General features: G+C 34.3%; 2 protein-coding genes across 2 annotated transcripts in view; one reads left to right on the top strand and one right to left on the bottom strand.

The window, feature by feature from the left end:
* Positions 1 to 1,659: 1,659 nt before the first annotated feature.
* The window catches only part of LOC137028197 (carcinoembryonic antigen-related cell adhesion molecule 3-like), a 91,975-nt gene continuing 79,220 nt past the window's right edge, over positions 1,660 to 14,414 (bottom strand). Inside the window, exons 9-13 of the mRNA XM_067396968.1 lie at positions 8,027 to 8,083; positions 6,806 to 7,071; positions 3,229 to 3,579; positions 2,753 to 2,871; positions 1,660 to 1,716 (exon numbers count right to left, since the gene is read on the bottom strand). Coding sequence (XP_067253069.1) covers positions 1,660 to 1,716; positions 2,753 to 2,871; positions 3,229 to 3,579; positions 6,806 to 7,071; positions 8,027 to 8,083 — 850 coding nt within the window. The remainder of the gene's footprint in view (positions 1,717 to 2,752; positions 2,872 to 3,228; positions 3,580 to 6,805; positions 7,072 to 8,026; positions 8,084 to 14,414) is intronic.
* LOC137027568 (PWWP domain-containing DNA repair factor 3A-like) lies at positions 11,670 to 13,098 on the top strand. Its single transcript, XM_067395753.1, has 6 exons — positions 11,670 to 11,711; positions 11,983 to 12,005; positions 12,118 to 12,277; positions 12,385 to 12,600; positions 12,830 to 12,918; positions 13,006 to 13,098. The coding sequence occupies exons 3-6, from the start codon at positions 12,158 to 12,160 to the stop codon at positions 13,046 to 13,048; spliced, it is 468 nt and encodes a 155-aa protein (XP_067251854.1). The 5' UTR covers positions 11,670 to 11,711; positions 11,983 to 12,005; positions 12,118 to 12,157; the 3' UTR covers positions 13,049 to 13,098.

The following is a 14,414-nucleotide window of genomic DNA, read 5'->3' as shown; positions in this document are numbered from 1 at the left end:
CAAACTGTGTTAATATTATTTGAATTTGCTGGTATGAAGGTGTTAATTTCTGTGGAGCCATTGGTGGTTTGGTGGCGTGTGATTTTCCTTGTGCGGATCACATCAGTACATCTCTGTACATTCATGTTGCCAAACACATGCTGGTCTCAGAAATGCTGATAACCTGCTGGTTGACTGTGAGTGAAGGACACAAACAAGATCAGCAGCAGAATCACAGCAGACTGATGAATCTCCATGACCTGTGAACAATACATACATTAAAACACCTTTACTGACATTTGACTGACTAAAGCAGTTTAGATGTGATTAATTAAGAACATACTTAATAGAATAAATGATGGGATCCTTTTTTTTTTCTTGCACATATCTCATATACTTTACATTAACCTGCAGCTGTGCAAGTTTTTGTACATATATCTTTTTCTATCTTTTCTATCTTTTATATCTTATACTTGATGAGTAAAGTTATAAAGTTCTTACTTCATTGTTCTGGGTAAATAAATATTTTGTTACAAGAATTGTCTTCTTTTGCCTGAAGGCTTTACTGTATCAACAGCATGGTAATACTGATGAAACTTCCTCCAAACACGAGTTTAGACTTCACTGTTGTCCATCGATGTAGTATTTATTGTAAACCTAACATGACCTTTAAACTCTTTCATCACCCCATTTGTTATTTGTAAATATTCAAAGAAGGAAAACATCACTGGTGTTTCAAAGTCCAGTTTCTACCACATCTGAGCTCCTAGATTTTTAAATGACCTAAAATATCCTGAATGCCTATAAAATACAATGTATAGCTCCCTCGGTCAGACTTGATGACTGCAGCAAATAACAGCATGTTCCCAATAAAGAATCCTGCTGAAGATATAAGCAACATTTAATGTGGACATTAAAAAGAAACATATTATCTACTTCTCATTTACATAAAAAAGCACTTAATCTTTGTCTGACTGCAATGGAATGGAGCCCAAGGGAAATGTTTGAGAAACAGTTTAGTCTGAGCAGTCAGCATGCTTGTTTTAGAGGCGGGTTTTTTTTCAATATATAAAGTATGATGTTCCTCATACATTCTTTCAACTTAATTTTGATTTAAAATTCAACATTCTAGGAATGTTGATTTGTAACATTCCTTTAACATGAAAATGTCCAGATTCCTTAATGTTAGTGGAATGTCATTTAAAGGTTAGTATGATGTTCCTGAAACATTTTTTTCAATCATTCAAACACCTGCTGTGAACAAACACTGAAAGAAAGAGAAATAAGAACACAAACTACAACTGTAGACTGTGGCTGAAGAAATTTGTAGTTTGTGTTCTAATTTCTCTTTCTTTCAGTGTGTTCAGGATGTTTTATGTTCTTGGAATGTTACAAATCATAGAATAGAATGTTGAATTTTAGATCAAAATTAAGTTGAAAGATCGTTTGAGGAACATCAAACGTTCCACTAACGTCAAGAAAACTGGACATTTTTTACATTCCCAGAACCAACACTGAATATTTAGAGAACAAAATTCTGTTAGCTGGGTTACATGTTACATATCAAACCTCATATATATATATATATATATATATATATATACACATGACATGAGGGTGAGTAATTAATGACAGAAAATTTAAGAAATCACAGAAATTGTTTTTAGGTGAACTAACCCTTTAAGGACGACCCATGTCCCTCAAAGGAATGTCATTTTGGTTATCAACATCATCCTCCTGTAAGAAAACACAGATTCACAAAAGGTCAAAAGAAATAAGAAGGACTGATGTTACACTTACACAAACACATAAAAATACAGACTTGGAATTGTGTTTTATTGTTTGTTTGTTTGTTTTATTTATAAAGCACAATTAAAACAACACCAGGTTGACCAATGTGCTGTACAATAATAATTAGAAAGAGGAGACCAACAGCACAAGGAGAAATAAATAAGCAAAATAAAACAAACATCATAGGCAAAAAAAGATACCCACTTAGTTCACTCAAGGCGTTGAGCCAAATGCCAACTCCAATAAATACAATTTCAGGTTTCTTTTAAAAGAACCTAATGTAGGTAAAAGTCTAAGATACAGAGGCAAGCTATTCCAGCGCGTCGGAGCCACTACTGAAAATGCCCGGTCACCACTCATTTTTAATCTAGTTCTAGGAACATCTAGAATCATCTGATTTGATGACCTTAGGTTCCTTTGAGGTTTATGAAGATGCAGAAGATCACTTAAATAACATGGAGCCAAATTATGTAGAACTTTATAAACTAAAATAAGTAATTTAAAATCAACTCTGTAGTAAATTGGAAGCCAATGTAAAGTAGCTAAAATGGGTGTTATATGTTGATGTTTACGAACACCCTTCAGTAATCTAGCAGCGGCATTTTGCACCAACTGCAGACGGGTTAACAGTAATTGGCTCACACCTGCATATACAAGGAATTACGGTAGTCCAATCTTACAAAAATAAAAGCATGGATAAGCCTTTCAAGATTGCTAGATGACAAAAATGGTTTAACCTTAGATAGTAATCTCAGTTGGAAAAAACAAGACTTGACCACCGAGCTGATCTGTTTGTCAAATTTCAGAGAGACATCAAACGTTTTATGTGCAGAGGTTTTCATTTCCTAAATATTTAACACTGTCTTAAACGGTATCAAACTGTCATCTGCTGTACTTCAGTAATACAGAATTGAAGTATTGATTTTAATATCACATGTATGTAAATCTCATATTTATTGTTAAATCAGCTGCATGTAATTACATTCTGCTGTACTGGTGTGTACATCTTGTGGCGATAGTAAATCACAGCAACAGCTGCAGTCATCAGCAGCAGAACACCAACAACTATTCCTGCTTTCACACCTGAAGACAAACCTGAATCTGGAACAGCTAAAGACAGACATTCAATGTTACATACAGGTTGACTGACAATCCCACAGTATTTAACAATATCTTCGACTAACTAACAAATAGCACCTTCTGTTGTTTTTAACAACACTAGTTTAAACAGCATCACAGCACTAAGACACTCAACAGGAAACATTATTCAGAGGAAAACTGCATTTTGCAAGTTAATAACATTAGTCAAAATGTCATTGAGTCAAGGATCCCTTTTTTTTAAACAGTCCATTACCCAACATTTATTGGGTTGATTTAAAAATATTTAACTGTTTTTTTGTTTTGTTTTTTTGTTTTTTTCGAGAGAAAATGCATTGAATGACTGAATTATATACTCACCAATGACAGTAACACTGAATCTCTTCACTCTAGTGATGCTGAAGCTGCTGTTGATGATGATGATAATCTTCAGTACATAAAGTCCAGAGTGTGTGTTTGTGATGTTTGTGATGGTCAGAGATCCAGTCTGATTGTCCAGCTTCAGTCTGTCTCTGAATCTCTCATCACCATCTTTACACTGAACATCTGTACAGTTATATCTGAGATCACTGATTTCAGAAATGAGAGTATCATTAAAATACCACAACATTAAATAATTTTGTTTTTTTATTACACCAGGATCTAAAGTAACAGATTCTCCCTCCTTCACTGACTTTCTCTTCACTTCATCTTGTTCAGCAGCAGAAACACCTGAAACACAAACCAGATGAATGAACTTGAAGGTCTTTAGATGAAAACAACAAACATGAGAGAACTGTGATCACGAATGCAAAATAATAATACTAATAATTCACTCAACTTAACTTTTTGAGATATCTGTTTGCACTGACTCAGTTAAGTTTTATTTAGAATATTAAGAATGTTCAACTTGGCAAATTTAATGTTGTTTAGTTGGATTAACTTTATGAAAGTAAGGTGAACTTACTTTTTTAAGTTTTCAGTACACACTCAAAAAAAATAACTCTTTGAACGAACATAAAAAAAATCATGGAAAGGATTTCCACATGATTAAGTTGCTTTATTTTAGCATTATGCAATTCTATTATTCCAATTTAATGTACTTACGTTGGGTCAACTTAATTTATTAAGGTTGATTCAACTTATTTACTATGGTTGGGCACAGCTTAATTTAATAGTGTCAGCCCAAATAATTTGCAATGTTTTGGAAAATAAATAAAAAGCAATAAATAAATAAATAATAAATTGTTTTCATATACATTGATTTTTACAATTAATTCTTCTTGTTTAATTTTGTGATTTACATAACTTTTGTGATGTTCTGTGATAGAAATCTAGATGTGATACTGGATTCATCCTAAATTGCCTTAACCAAAAACATTGTAAAGCCTAAATTGATCATGAGTGCAATGGTGTCAATGGTTTTACAATCAACATAGGCTTGCAATGCTTTTAGGAAACGCAATCCTAAGCACTACCACAGCGATTATTTTCTAATTAAAGTAATTTGAAAGTTTGTTAGCAGGTCCTCAACCCAAGCACAAGTGCAACACTTCACCACAATGGTAACCCTAAAACTATTAATTAACAGAAACTTTTAAATACCAACATAATAGAACAGTAAACATTAAAAAGTCTTTCCATTTTCTCATCTTCCTAAAAACTGCTTAAAATAACACTTTATTTCAACATTTACACTCCTAGTTCAGCCCCTTTGCAAAGCATGATGGGAAGTGAAAATCCTGTTTGATTGAGTCCTGGTTGGGTTTACTTGATTGAAACATGTTATTCCAATATGAAAACATCAAGTTAAGTCAAAGAGTAATCGTTTCAAGTCAATTTAACATTAATCAATCGCATTTAAACCAGAAACCTGATACAATGATGTTGAATCAAAATAAATTGTAAATAAACTGAACAGCATCAAAAAATCTTTTTTTTTGAGTGCAAATGTTCCCTGTAAAATGTTTTTTGTTCACTCAACTTAACTTTTTGAGGTACTAATTTCCACTTACTTATTAAGTTTTAATTACTTAGAATTTTAAGTAGTTTCAACTTGACAAATGTAGTTATTTAAACTTACAGTTCAATAGTTTTCCATATCAAAGTTTATGTTCATGTAACCTGTGATGGAAATATTTTATGTACTGTTTTTAGAAATATATAAAAGATGCAGACTAAGGTTGCTCAGGGTCAAAGATCATGTAAGCTTACTAAAGTCACTTGATTAGCTCAGCTCAGATCAGATCATTATAAACCAATCACAAGAACAAATATCATTGAAAAGACTTGAGTGACATTGTTTTCTACTCAACTGTAAGGTTTAAATGTGTATGTGCCTTTCTGTTCAAGGAGACTCACTTGGTTGTTGTGACCAGTGATCTCCCGGCCATAAATAAAACTTCATTTCTACAAAGAGCAACTTGGAAGTCGTGTCAGGTATATGCTGCGCAGCTAAATAGAAGATCCTACGCTCAAAAGACAACAAAAGTAACAGCCAAGTGTGATTGAGGTAGTGATAGTAGCTTCTTGACGGGACGCCGTCACCATACTTCAGGGAAGTATTGGATTGTATTGTAAGTATTCAGGAATTCAGGGAATTACCTCGAGATACTGTAGTATTGTATTAAACAACTAGGAGTTGTTTAAATTGTCAGTGGTGAAGTCAGATATGTATTGAGAATTTCCACGACAAACCTAATTTGGCTTATTTTATTAATTCAACCAATTAAATAATTATTTTATTTAAATTGTTATTTCATGTCGATTGTAAGTAATTATTTTATTTCAAATGTTTCAGCCATGCTTCGGTTGAGAACTTTATTCCCATTTAAATTAATTTCTACTGCAAATAATAACTGATCTGATGTCAGCCACTGAAAAAAAAAAAAAAAGTTTCAAAATCACTATTTTAGTGAAAGGTTTTTACACCAGTTGCAGCAGTGTTTCATTAATATCAGTTGTGCTTTGATAAAGTAGATCAGCTGAAGCTGTCAGCTTTTTACGACATTCAAATGCCTGTTACAGTGATTTAAATTATGTGTAAATGACTGCTTCCAAACAAATACAGTAATAATAAGTCTGAGGCCCTACTGAACTATGAAAATATTTTTTTATTTAACAAATTTAACTGTGAAAGAGCACTAATGCATTAACACTGACACAAGCTGAGCATATCCAAGACATCTTTTATGCAACAGTTTTAAACTGGGCGTAATACCATAGTCCAAAACTTACCGTCCAGCAAGTGTTTTTTTTTTTTTTTTCAGATGATCAGATTGTCATGACACTGTTGGAACAAATGCTGCAGTATCACAAGATCAGTAGAAAGTTTAGAAGCACTAATAACACTAAACCTAAAAAGTGATTAGTGATGAGGTTTCAGATATCAATGAAACAAACCACTTTATGATGCTTATATCATTAATAAGCAAGCCTCTTGTATCTGTTTTTTTGTTTTTTTTTTACCACAACAAACATGATTTCTAAACAGTGTCAAAAAATAAATAAATAAAATAATAAAAAATGTTAATTAAAAAAAAAATTCAAGGATCAAGAGCACAACTAAAGGAAACACTATTCACTACATTACACTATTCATTCATGTCATATGGTGACTATATATATATATATATATATTCAATTATAAATAAATAAATAAAGTGAAGCTTTTTTTTTAGTTGTTTAATCATCCTCTGAGATCTTGAGAGATTTAATTTCATTGTTTGTATAGTTGATGTTTTGGTGGCTGACATCAGATCAATTATTATTACAGTAGAAATGAATTTGAATGAAAAAGTTCTCAATCAAAACATGGCTGAAACATTTGAAATAAAATAAAATATATATATATATTTACAATTGACAGAAGAACAATTGAAATAAATATTTTTTGTTTTAACTAACAAAATAAATCAAATTAGGTTAAATGAAAATGAGTTTACACATACTGACTTACCATGAACAGTAACATTGAAAATTTTCCCACTGATTCTGCTGCTGATAATTTTCAGTTCATAAAGTCCAGAGTCTGTGGTTCTGATGTCCATGATGATCAGAGATCCAGTCTGATGATCCAGCTTCAGTCTGTCTCTGAATCTCTCAGTACCTTCATTACACTGAACATCTGTACAACTATAACTGAGATCTCCACTGATTTCAGCTATTCGAATGTCATTAAAATACCATTTAATATCTTCTTGTTGGTTTGTTTTAACACCAGTGATTACACTCAAAAAAATAACTTGTTGGTCTAACTTAATTCAATTATGACACCTATTTCCACACAGTTGAACTGATTTATTTGAACTTAAGCTAGGTTAATTGTACTAATGAGTGAAATTCATCCTAATTGAATGAGATCACACCAGTTTCATTTGACGTATTCTGTGTATGTTTCCTGAACATAATTCATTCTTGTTGATCCAACCAGTGCTTTTTTTTTTTTTTTTTTGTTACCATCATGGTGAAGATGCGCGCATGTGCTTAGGTTTTGAGTAGCTGTTGTACACAGACATACATGTTTCATGACCATTGAGAGGGGAAAAGCTGATGACCATATGTAGACTGTGTAAAATTTGTGCTGGCCCTCAAACTAATTTATTTATATTTCTATAAAAACTAAACTAAAATAACACTTATTCATATGCTAAGTAACATTTATAGCATGCAAGTAATGATCAGATAAAGAACTTCTCATTACTGGCTTGAGCACAGTTAATGCTTGTTGAGAACAATATAAATTTGTTTTATGTAGCCACCTAGAGCCTAACCACAAGGTCTACACTTCAGCATAATGGTAACCTCAAAAAATCGACATAACATAAACTCTTTTAAATGTCAAATATAACTGAACTTCAAACTTTAAAAGGTATTTCCCTTTACTAAAAAAACACATTAAACAGCACTTAAGTTCAACATTTACTGTCCCAATCTTTCCCTACGCAAAGCATGCTGGGAACTAGAAATCCACTGCCCAGGTTCAATCAATGCAACATAAATGATTCATGTAGTCCCAACACAAATGGTTTAGGTTGACCTAACATTTTGCAAATTTAATTTCATTTAACATAATACAATTGAGTGCGAATGCCAATTAAGTAAAAAACTAAAGATTTGTGTTGGTTCAGCTTATTTTATTTAAATAAAATGAACAAGCAGCTAGAATCATTTTTTTGAGTGTAGAGTGACTGAATCTCCTTCCATCACTGACTCTACATCTGATCCAACACCGAAAGTACCTGGAGAAGAAATGAACAGTTTTTCTACAAAATCCTGCTGTTCGAATCTTCTATTTAAATAGTGTTTAGGCTACATTACATTTTATTAATTTGGCAGAATTTTATATTTTATTAATTTACATTTTATTAATTTGGCCCGGACGTCGCCACACAAATGTGGCTTTTTGTTAATGACTGTCCTGTACAGAGTTAATATTGTGCCATAATTAAACAAACAAATCCAGCATTTTGCAAACAAACATGATCTGCTTTGCAAAGGAAAAATCGACTCGCAAACAAAGTGATGTGCAAATACAAAGGTCAGTTTGAGCGAAAGGCATCCGATACCTAGTAAATACAGGGCTGGTATCTCAGATATTGATACAGATAATACTTTTTACTTTCAAAAGCATGCACTTGCATACCTCTAAATTAAACTGACCTTTTAAATTATTTGTAAGAATAAAATAGGTAATTATACAGCATTATATTTAAAAGCCTTTTTTATATTCAAAATGACTTAAATGTAAATTATTAGATTATGTTGTTGTTGTTTACACTGTCAAAAAAGTGCTAAAATTTTACCTTTAGATTCTCACTGGAGCAGTGCATATTAATGCATGTCTTGATTTTGCAGAGTTAGGCACTTCATGGGTCAACATATTTTGTTGATCCTGGAACAACATTCCTGACCAAAAATTTTCCCGTAAACGTAACCCTAAGTTATCCCTAAAATCAGAGGGAAATGATGAATAGCACTGTAGAAGCACCAAACCCTGGTTGTAAGCTTTAACTTGACCTAAACTGTAAACTTGTCCCTCAGATCTGATTGATTAAATGGAATGTTGGTCCAGGATCAACAGAGATGTTGATTCAGGAACATGTTCTACTTTGCAAAATCAGGTGCTTCCATATGAGTACCTTTATGTGCAGATAAGTTGTACCACAAAAGTGTACCTTTGAGTATATCCCTTATGTAAAATAACCATGGTTCCTCAAACGTTCTTTCAACTTAATTTTGATTTAAAATTCAACATTCTAGGAACATAAAAGTGGCTCTTGACCCTTGAGTTTTGTTGAGTTGCTTCTTTATCAGCAATTACAGGTGTTTTCTGCAGGTGACAGTAAAAATAAAATAAAATTCAGCTGCATAATGTATTCATGCCAGAATGGATGCTGGGAACCATGAATATGTTTTGTATGCTGGCATGAAGCATGTCACCATTGTTGCAGTTCATATAACGAATGTTGATGTCTGTGAGTGTATAAATGACACAAAACGTTTTAAACAAAAAGTTAACAATGTTATTTATACATTCATAGACATTAACGCTGTTGAAACAACAAAACTAAGTTGAAAGAACGTTTTTTTTCACGTCAAGAAAATCAACACTGAATATCTGAAGAACGTTCTTATAACAAAATTCTGTTAGCTGAGAATATCTCTGTCATCTGATTGTTCTAGACTCCCAAAAGCATTGTAATCCTAAACTGACCTCATAATCTAGTGATCGCAATGTCTTGTGACTTCCTTGCGCTTCTTGTGCTTTGGGAAACGCAGTCCAGTTTGAATGAGCAGCAGCAAGCACTCTGTCACCGTCTTTCAGCATTTGCGTATGATCTGAGCAGGAGCGAGTTCTTTTATACTACACAATTATTAGATAACAATTTATTTTTCCACTTCGTATTACAAATCGTATTTTAAACAATACATTTCATGCTAAATAAAATCACTGAGGGAAAAAAAGTCACAAACAACTGAAGAAAGATTGTAATAAATAAAGGTCTTACCATTGTCGAGCATAATCAAGACCACCGAGATCAAATTAAAGAGAAGCTTCATTTTCCCCACTTTCCCCCCTCATGATTCTGATCATATAAAAGCATATTCTGTTCTTCTGCTTTAAATCCGGTGACACAGTTCTTTCGCTAATCAAGTGAAATTACATAGCAGCCTCTCTAATGGAAGGTAGAGTGTGTAGTAAAAACCCAAAGTAGTGTTTAATTTGAGCAGATGACAGTAGGTGCGTGCATGAGACAGACAGAGCAGACCTAAGGCTTGTTTGAGATGAGCAAATTCTGCGCAGAACCGATCACCGGTGATCACCGCGAGATGCATGCCGGTTAGAAATGTGTCCGAGGGTGGTCCGCCTTGCTCTGATGTCATGCTGACGTGTGTCAAAAACCTCTCGCGAGGGCGAGGCGGACGTGTCGGATTCTGCAGTCGAGCGCAGTTCCTCTCCACCGACTGCGCTGACCAAAAGCATGATGGGAAACGACTTGATGACGACACAGCTTAAAGCTTATTGGTTTAAACAACCGTGATGTATTGATCTCTTTTAAAATGTTTGATTTTAAAACACTAATACCATGATTTTATGCGTATAAATTATGTGTGAATATTCCAAAAGTCTCTGACAGTGCGATCTCTCTATGGGTTATGTGATTGTTATTTATAAAACTATATAAAAACATGTCTGTAATTAAAATAAAAATGATTGATACACACATCCTTCGAATGGAAAAAATAACAAGTACTTTGGGTGTATTGTTCATTATGTTTATTTTCATTTAGAAGCAACAGAACGTAAATTACATCCAGTTTATCAGCAACACAGTGCACAAGTGTGAATCCCGCGATATCCGCCTTTGATCTCGCAGGTGTCTGATCCACTACGAGAGAGTAGGGGGAGGCTGCAGACCTGGAGCCGGTAGATATATGCTGCGTCCCAATTCGCATACTATGCGTCCTAAATAGTATTCGAAAAAAGAATTAGTATGTCCCAAATCGTAGTATGTTGAAATGAGTATTCCAAAGATACCCGGATGGTGTACTTTTTCCGGTTAGAATTCGAAGTGCAGATCCGTGCACACTTCTAACGGCTAATATTGCCCATAAAACATTGCGCTGTGGACGAGGATCATAGACGAGGATTCGATTAAAACTACAAATACGAATAAAAAGTGTTTAAAAACTACAAACATGACGGACGTGCGAGGTACGACGGTTAAGATAAAGGGGCTTGCATGATAGCAGTGTCTAACCTGACAAAAAGATATTTATTAAATGTTATCCACATTATATTTCATCTGCAACAGCATTGTGACTTTTATAACGATGTGTTTGGTCATTAACTTTTAAATGCATCATTATGCAAAGATGAGGAGAGTTCTCTGCATGAAAGACCCATGAGTGGCAGATCAACGTGCGACTACATTTCTCTCCGAAACGGTAGGAAAATAAATGTAATTCAATGTGGAGGATTTTAACTGTGACAAGATGATTGACAGGGTAGTTTAAACAGTTACAGGTTGAGTAACTAAGCAACAGAACGTCCGTTAAAGACGCAGTTATGACGAGGTAGTATGTCCCAAAACTTGCATACTCTTCTACTACACACTCAAAAGTATGTACTTTTTCTTTACAAAAACAGTACATACTTTTAGGACGTAGTATAAGTAGGCGAATTGGGACGCAGCATTAGGCCCCAAGCAGTTTTACGCCCCAAGCAGTTTTACGCCCCTGTTGTTCCTCATGCGTCCAGTAGGGGGAGGCTGTATATTAGTATATGAGCCTAGTCATCAGAACAGCAGACCATATCTGTATGATAGCAGCAGACCTTTTTTGAAGCGATACGAATTGAGGTATGTAAATAATCTCCTAAAGTTATTGTTGTTGATTGTATAGTGCAACATTTATTATTTATAAATGATTGATGCGATATCAATTCAAAAGATGGGTCAATAATTTATTTCGAGAGGCAGAAGTACTTGATGGAGTCAGATGTTCTGTCTGACTCAAACTTAGCTAACCACGTGTAGGTTAAGCTGCCCTTAGTCTTATCTTTACCCGCTCTGTCTCACTCACTTTTAAAATTAATTACATTTTTATTTTTATCTTGTTGTCTGTCTTTAGCTTGCGTGACATGGCTTCTTCTGGTAAGACCCTGTTTACTCCTTGCATTTAAACATACTCCACATGGTTTCTGGAGCACATTAGAGTGGATAATCACAAATGTGTGAATTTTTATTTTTTTATTTTTTTTGACAGTCTATGATGTGAACACACAAAATACACATTTATAATAGGCATGTATGTATGCATGCAAATCTCTAAGTCTCCACAACATGTTGCCGAGAGGAACCGAAAGTTATCCAACCGGGCTCTGGTGGACTTCATTGTGGCAAGAGGAACTGATGACCACATTCAGGTACATGCATCAAGAATGCATTTTTTTAACTGCATTCTAAACCAATAGCTTGTTTAGTAAATAAACAACTTACACATACATGGAAATGTTTTTAATGTAATTTTCAGTTTTCTCTGCACAGTCCATCATCAATGGACAAAAAAAATCACAGGCTTGACACTTTTTCCAAGTGTTCCATAAAGAAAGTGCCTGTGCCATTGTTCATTGAAGATCGGGAACAAATTGATATTATCTACACTCACCTGACTTCAATTCTGAACAGTACACCCACACACACCCACAGTGACCAGATCAGATTTATTATGGATGTCCTTTTTCCAGAGGTAGGACTTATGTGTTAGTTGTGCTCAGCATGGTGTCATATTCACATTGTTTTTAATGTCAAATAGTTTATCCATAATGTTAGACCATTGCGTTAAAAATAATAGTTTTGTGCTTAATATAGAAAAGGCACTTTTGGTTTTGTTGTAAAAAAAACAACAAAAAACTAAACATGCAAAATGATGCTTGGCTTATTTGGGCTGTGATAAATCTCAATTCTTTCTCTGGTAGTCCATCATCTGTGCTCTTGCTGTTGTGGAACATGTGTCCATCTTGGAGGCTGAGGAGAAATTCCTGCGAGGACCTGTCATTGACGCAAGGTACTGTAAGGATCCTATAAAGGAAATATTTATAATTAACCATTGTTTCTACCACTATGCAACTTTTGCTTTATTTATTTTTATCAGTGAGCGGGAGCACTTTGACAGCAGGATAAAAAAAAACAATTAAAGAAGAGTGGCAAGCCATAGGAGAGTCTACAGGAGTCATGCAGAATTTACAGGAGTCATGCTGTTAAGAAATAAAAGTCATGGTGTTAATACATTTTTTTGTGAACAACAATATTGTCTCTTTCTTTTAAATGACCCTTGGAATTTTAGAAAAGGGTTCAATTGTGTTTGTCTTCATAAAATGCTATGTAGGACATGTTTTGTAGCTGTATGACAACCAATTTTGAATTATACAGCAGATATTTCATTTAGGATCTACACAGTACTGTATGTCTAATGGCCTAAATATGGTTAATATTTAAATGTAGCTTAATATAAATGCACAACATCATATATCAGTCAGTCTCCTGTATATAAAAACAGTTTATAAATAAATATAAATAATACATTTTACAGTAGGTCATAGGTCTGCAGCCTCCCAATATAGTGTTATTCGCCATATTTCCTTCTCCCCCTACTGGACGCATGAGGAACAACAGGGGCGTAAAACTGCTTGGGGCGTAAAACTGCTTGGGGCCTATATCTACCGGCTCCAGGTCTGCAGCCTCCCCCTACTCATATCTACCGGCTCCAGGTCTGCAGCCTCCCCATATAGCTACGAGAACGGAGAATTGTCCGTCTTGCCTGCACTTTTTTCACTCCTCCCCTCACTGCAGCCGCCTACTCTCGGCTGAACTTCAGGCGAGGCTAGGCGCATCTCAAACAAGCCTCTACTCATAGGTCTCTTTAGGGGGCGTTTTTTGGGAGTTGTTTTTTTTTTTTTTTTTAAACGGATAGGTGTCTTTTTTTATATCCAATCAAAAAAGTATAGGGACGCCAAGAGGCCATCTATTATTATTATTATTATTATTATTATTATTATTATTTTCTTGTGATCACAACTATTTTTTAATGTCTAGATCACAAGGAAACTTATGTCAAGATTATGATAAATAAATAAAAAATAATGCTGCATGCTTTTTGGCTTTCTGTACAACAAGGGAACTATTGGCCTATGCGTTGTATTCCGAGTGCCTGCAAGGAAACATTCGCATATTTTGAAGGGCATCAATAAATATATAAGACTTGTACAGAGGTGTATAGTCCAGGGGTCAGAAAGTAGAAGTCCTGCCATATTTTTCATTCCACCCACTGAAGCGGTGTTAAAGTTAATGAGATAATTAAATGATAAATTGAGTGATGATTGACCATTATTGAAGACACCTGATGATAACAAGAAGAATCACCAAAGGATAAATTCACAATTTTAAGCCACCATCATGGAGATGAGTGTTTGCTTTAGTTGGGCTCTTGACCCGTGACTTTTTTAATATTAGATCTTGTTTGAGCTGTTAACTGAGTTGTAACAGCCAGCCAAGTAAAGAGAA

Source organism: Chanodichthys erythropterus, chromosome 10 (genome assembly GCF_024489055.1).
Source record: "Chanodichthys erythropterus isolate Z2021 chromosome 10, ASM2448905v1, whole genome shotgun sequence".
Taxonomy (NCBI): Eukaryota; Metazoa; Chordata; class Actinopteri; order Cypriniformes; family Xenocyprididae; genus Chanodichthys; species Chanodichthys erythropterus.
Note: the sequence above shows the minus strand (reverse complement) of the source record. Positions and strands in the feature narration are given on the sequence as shown.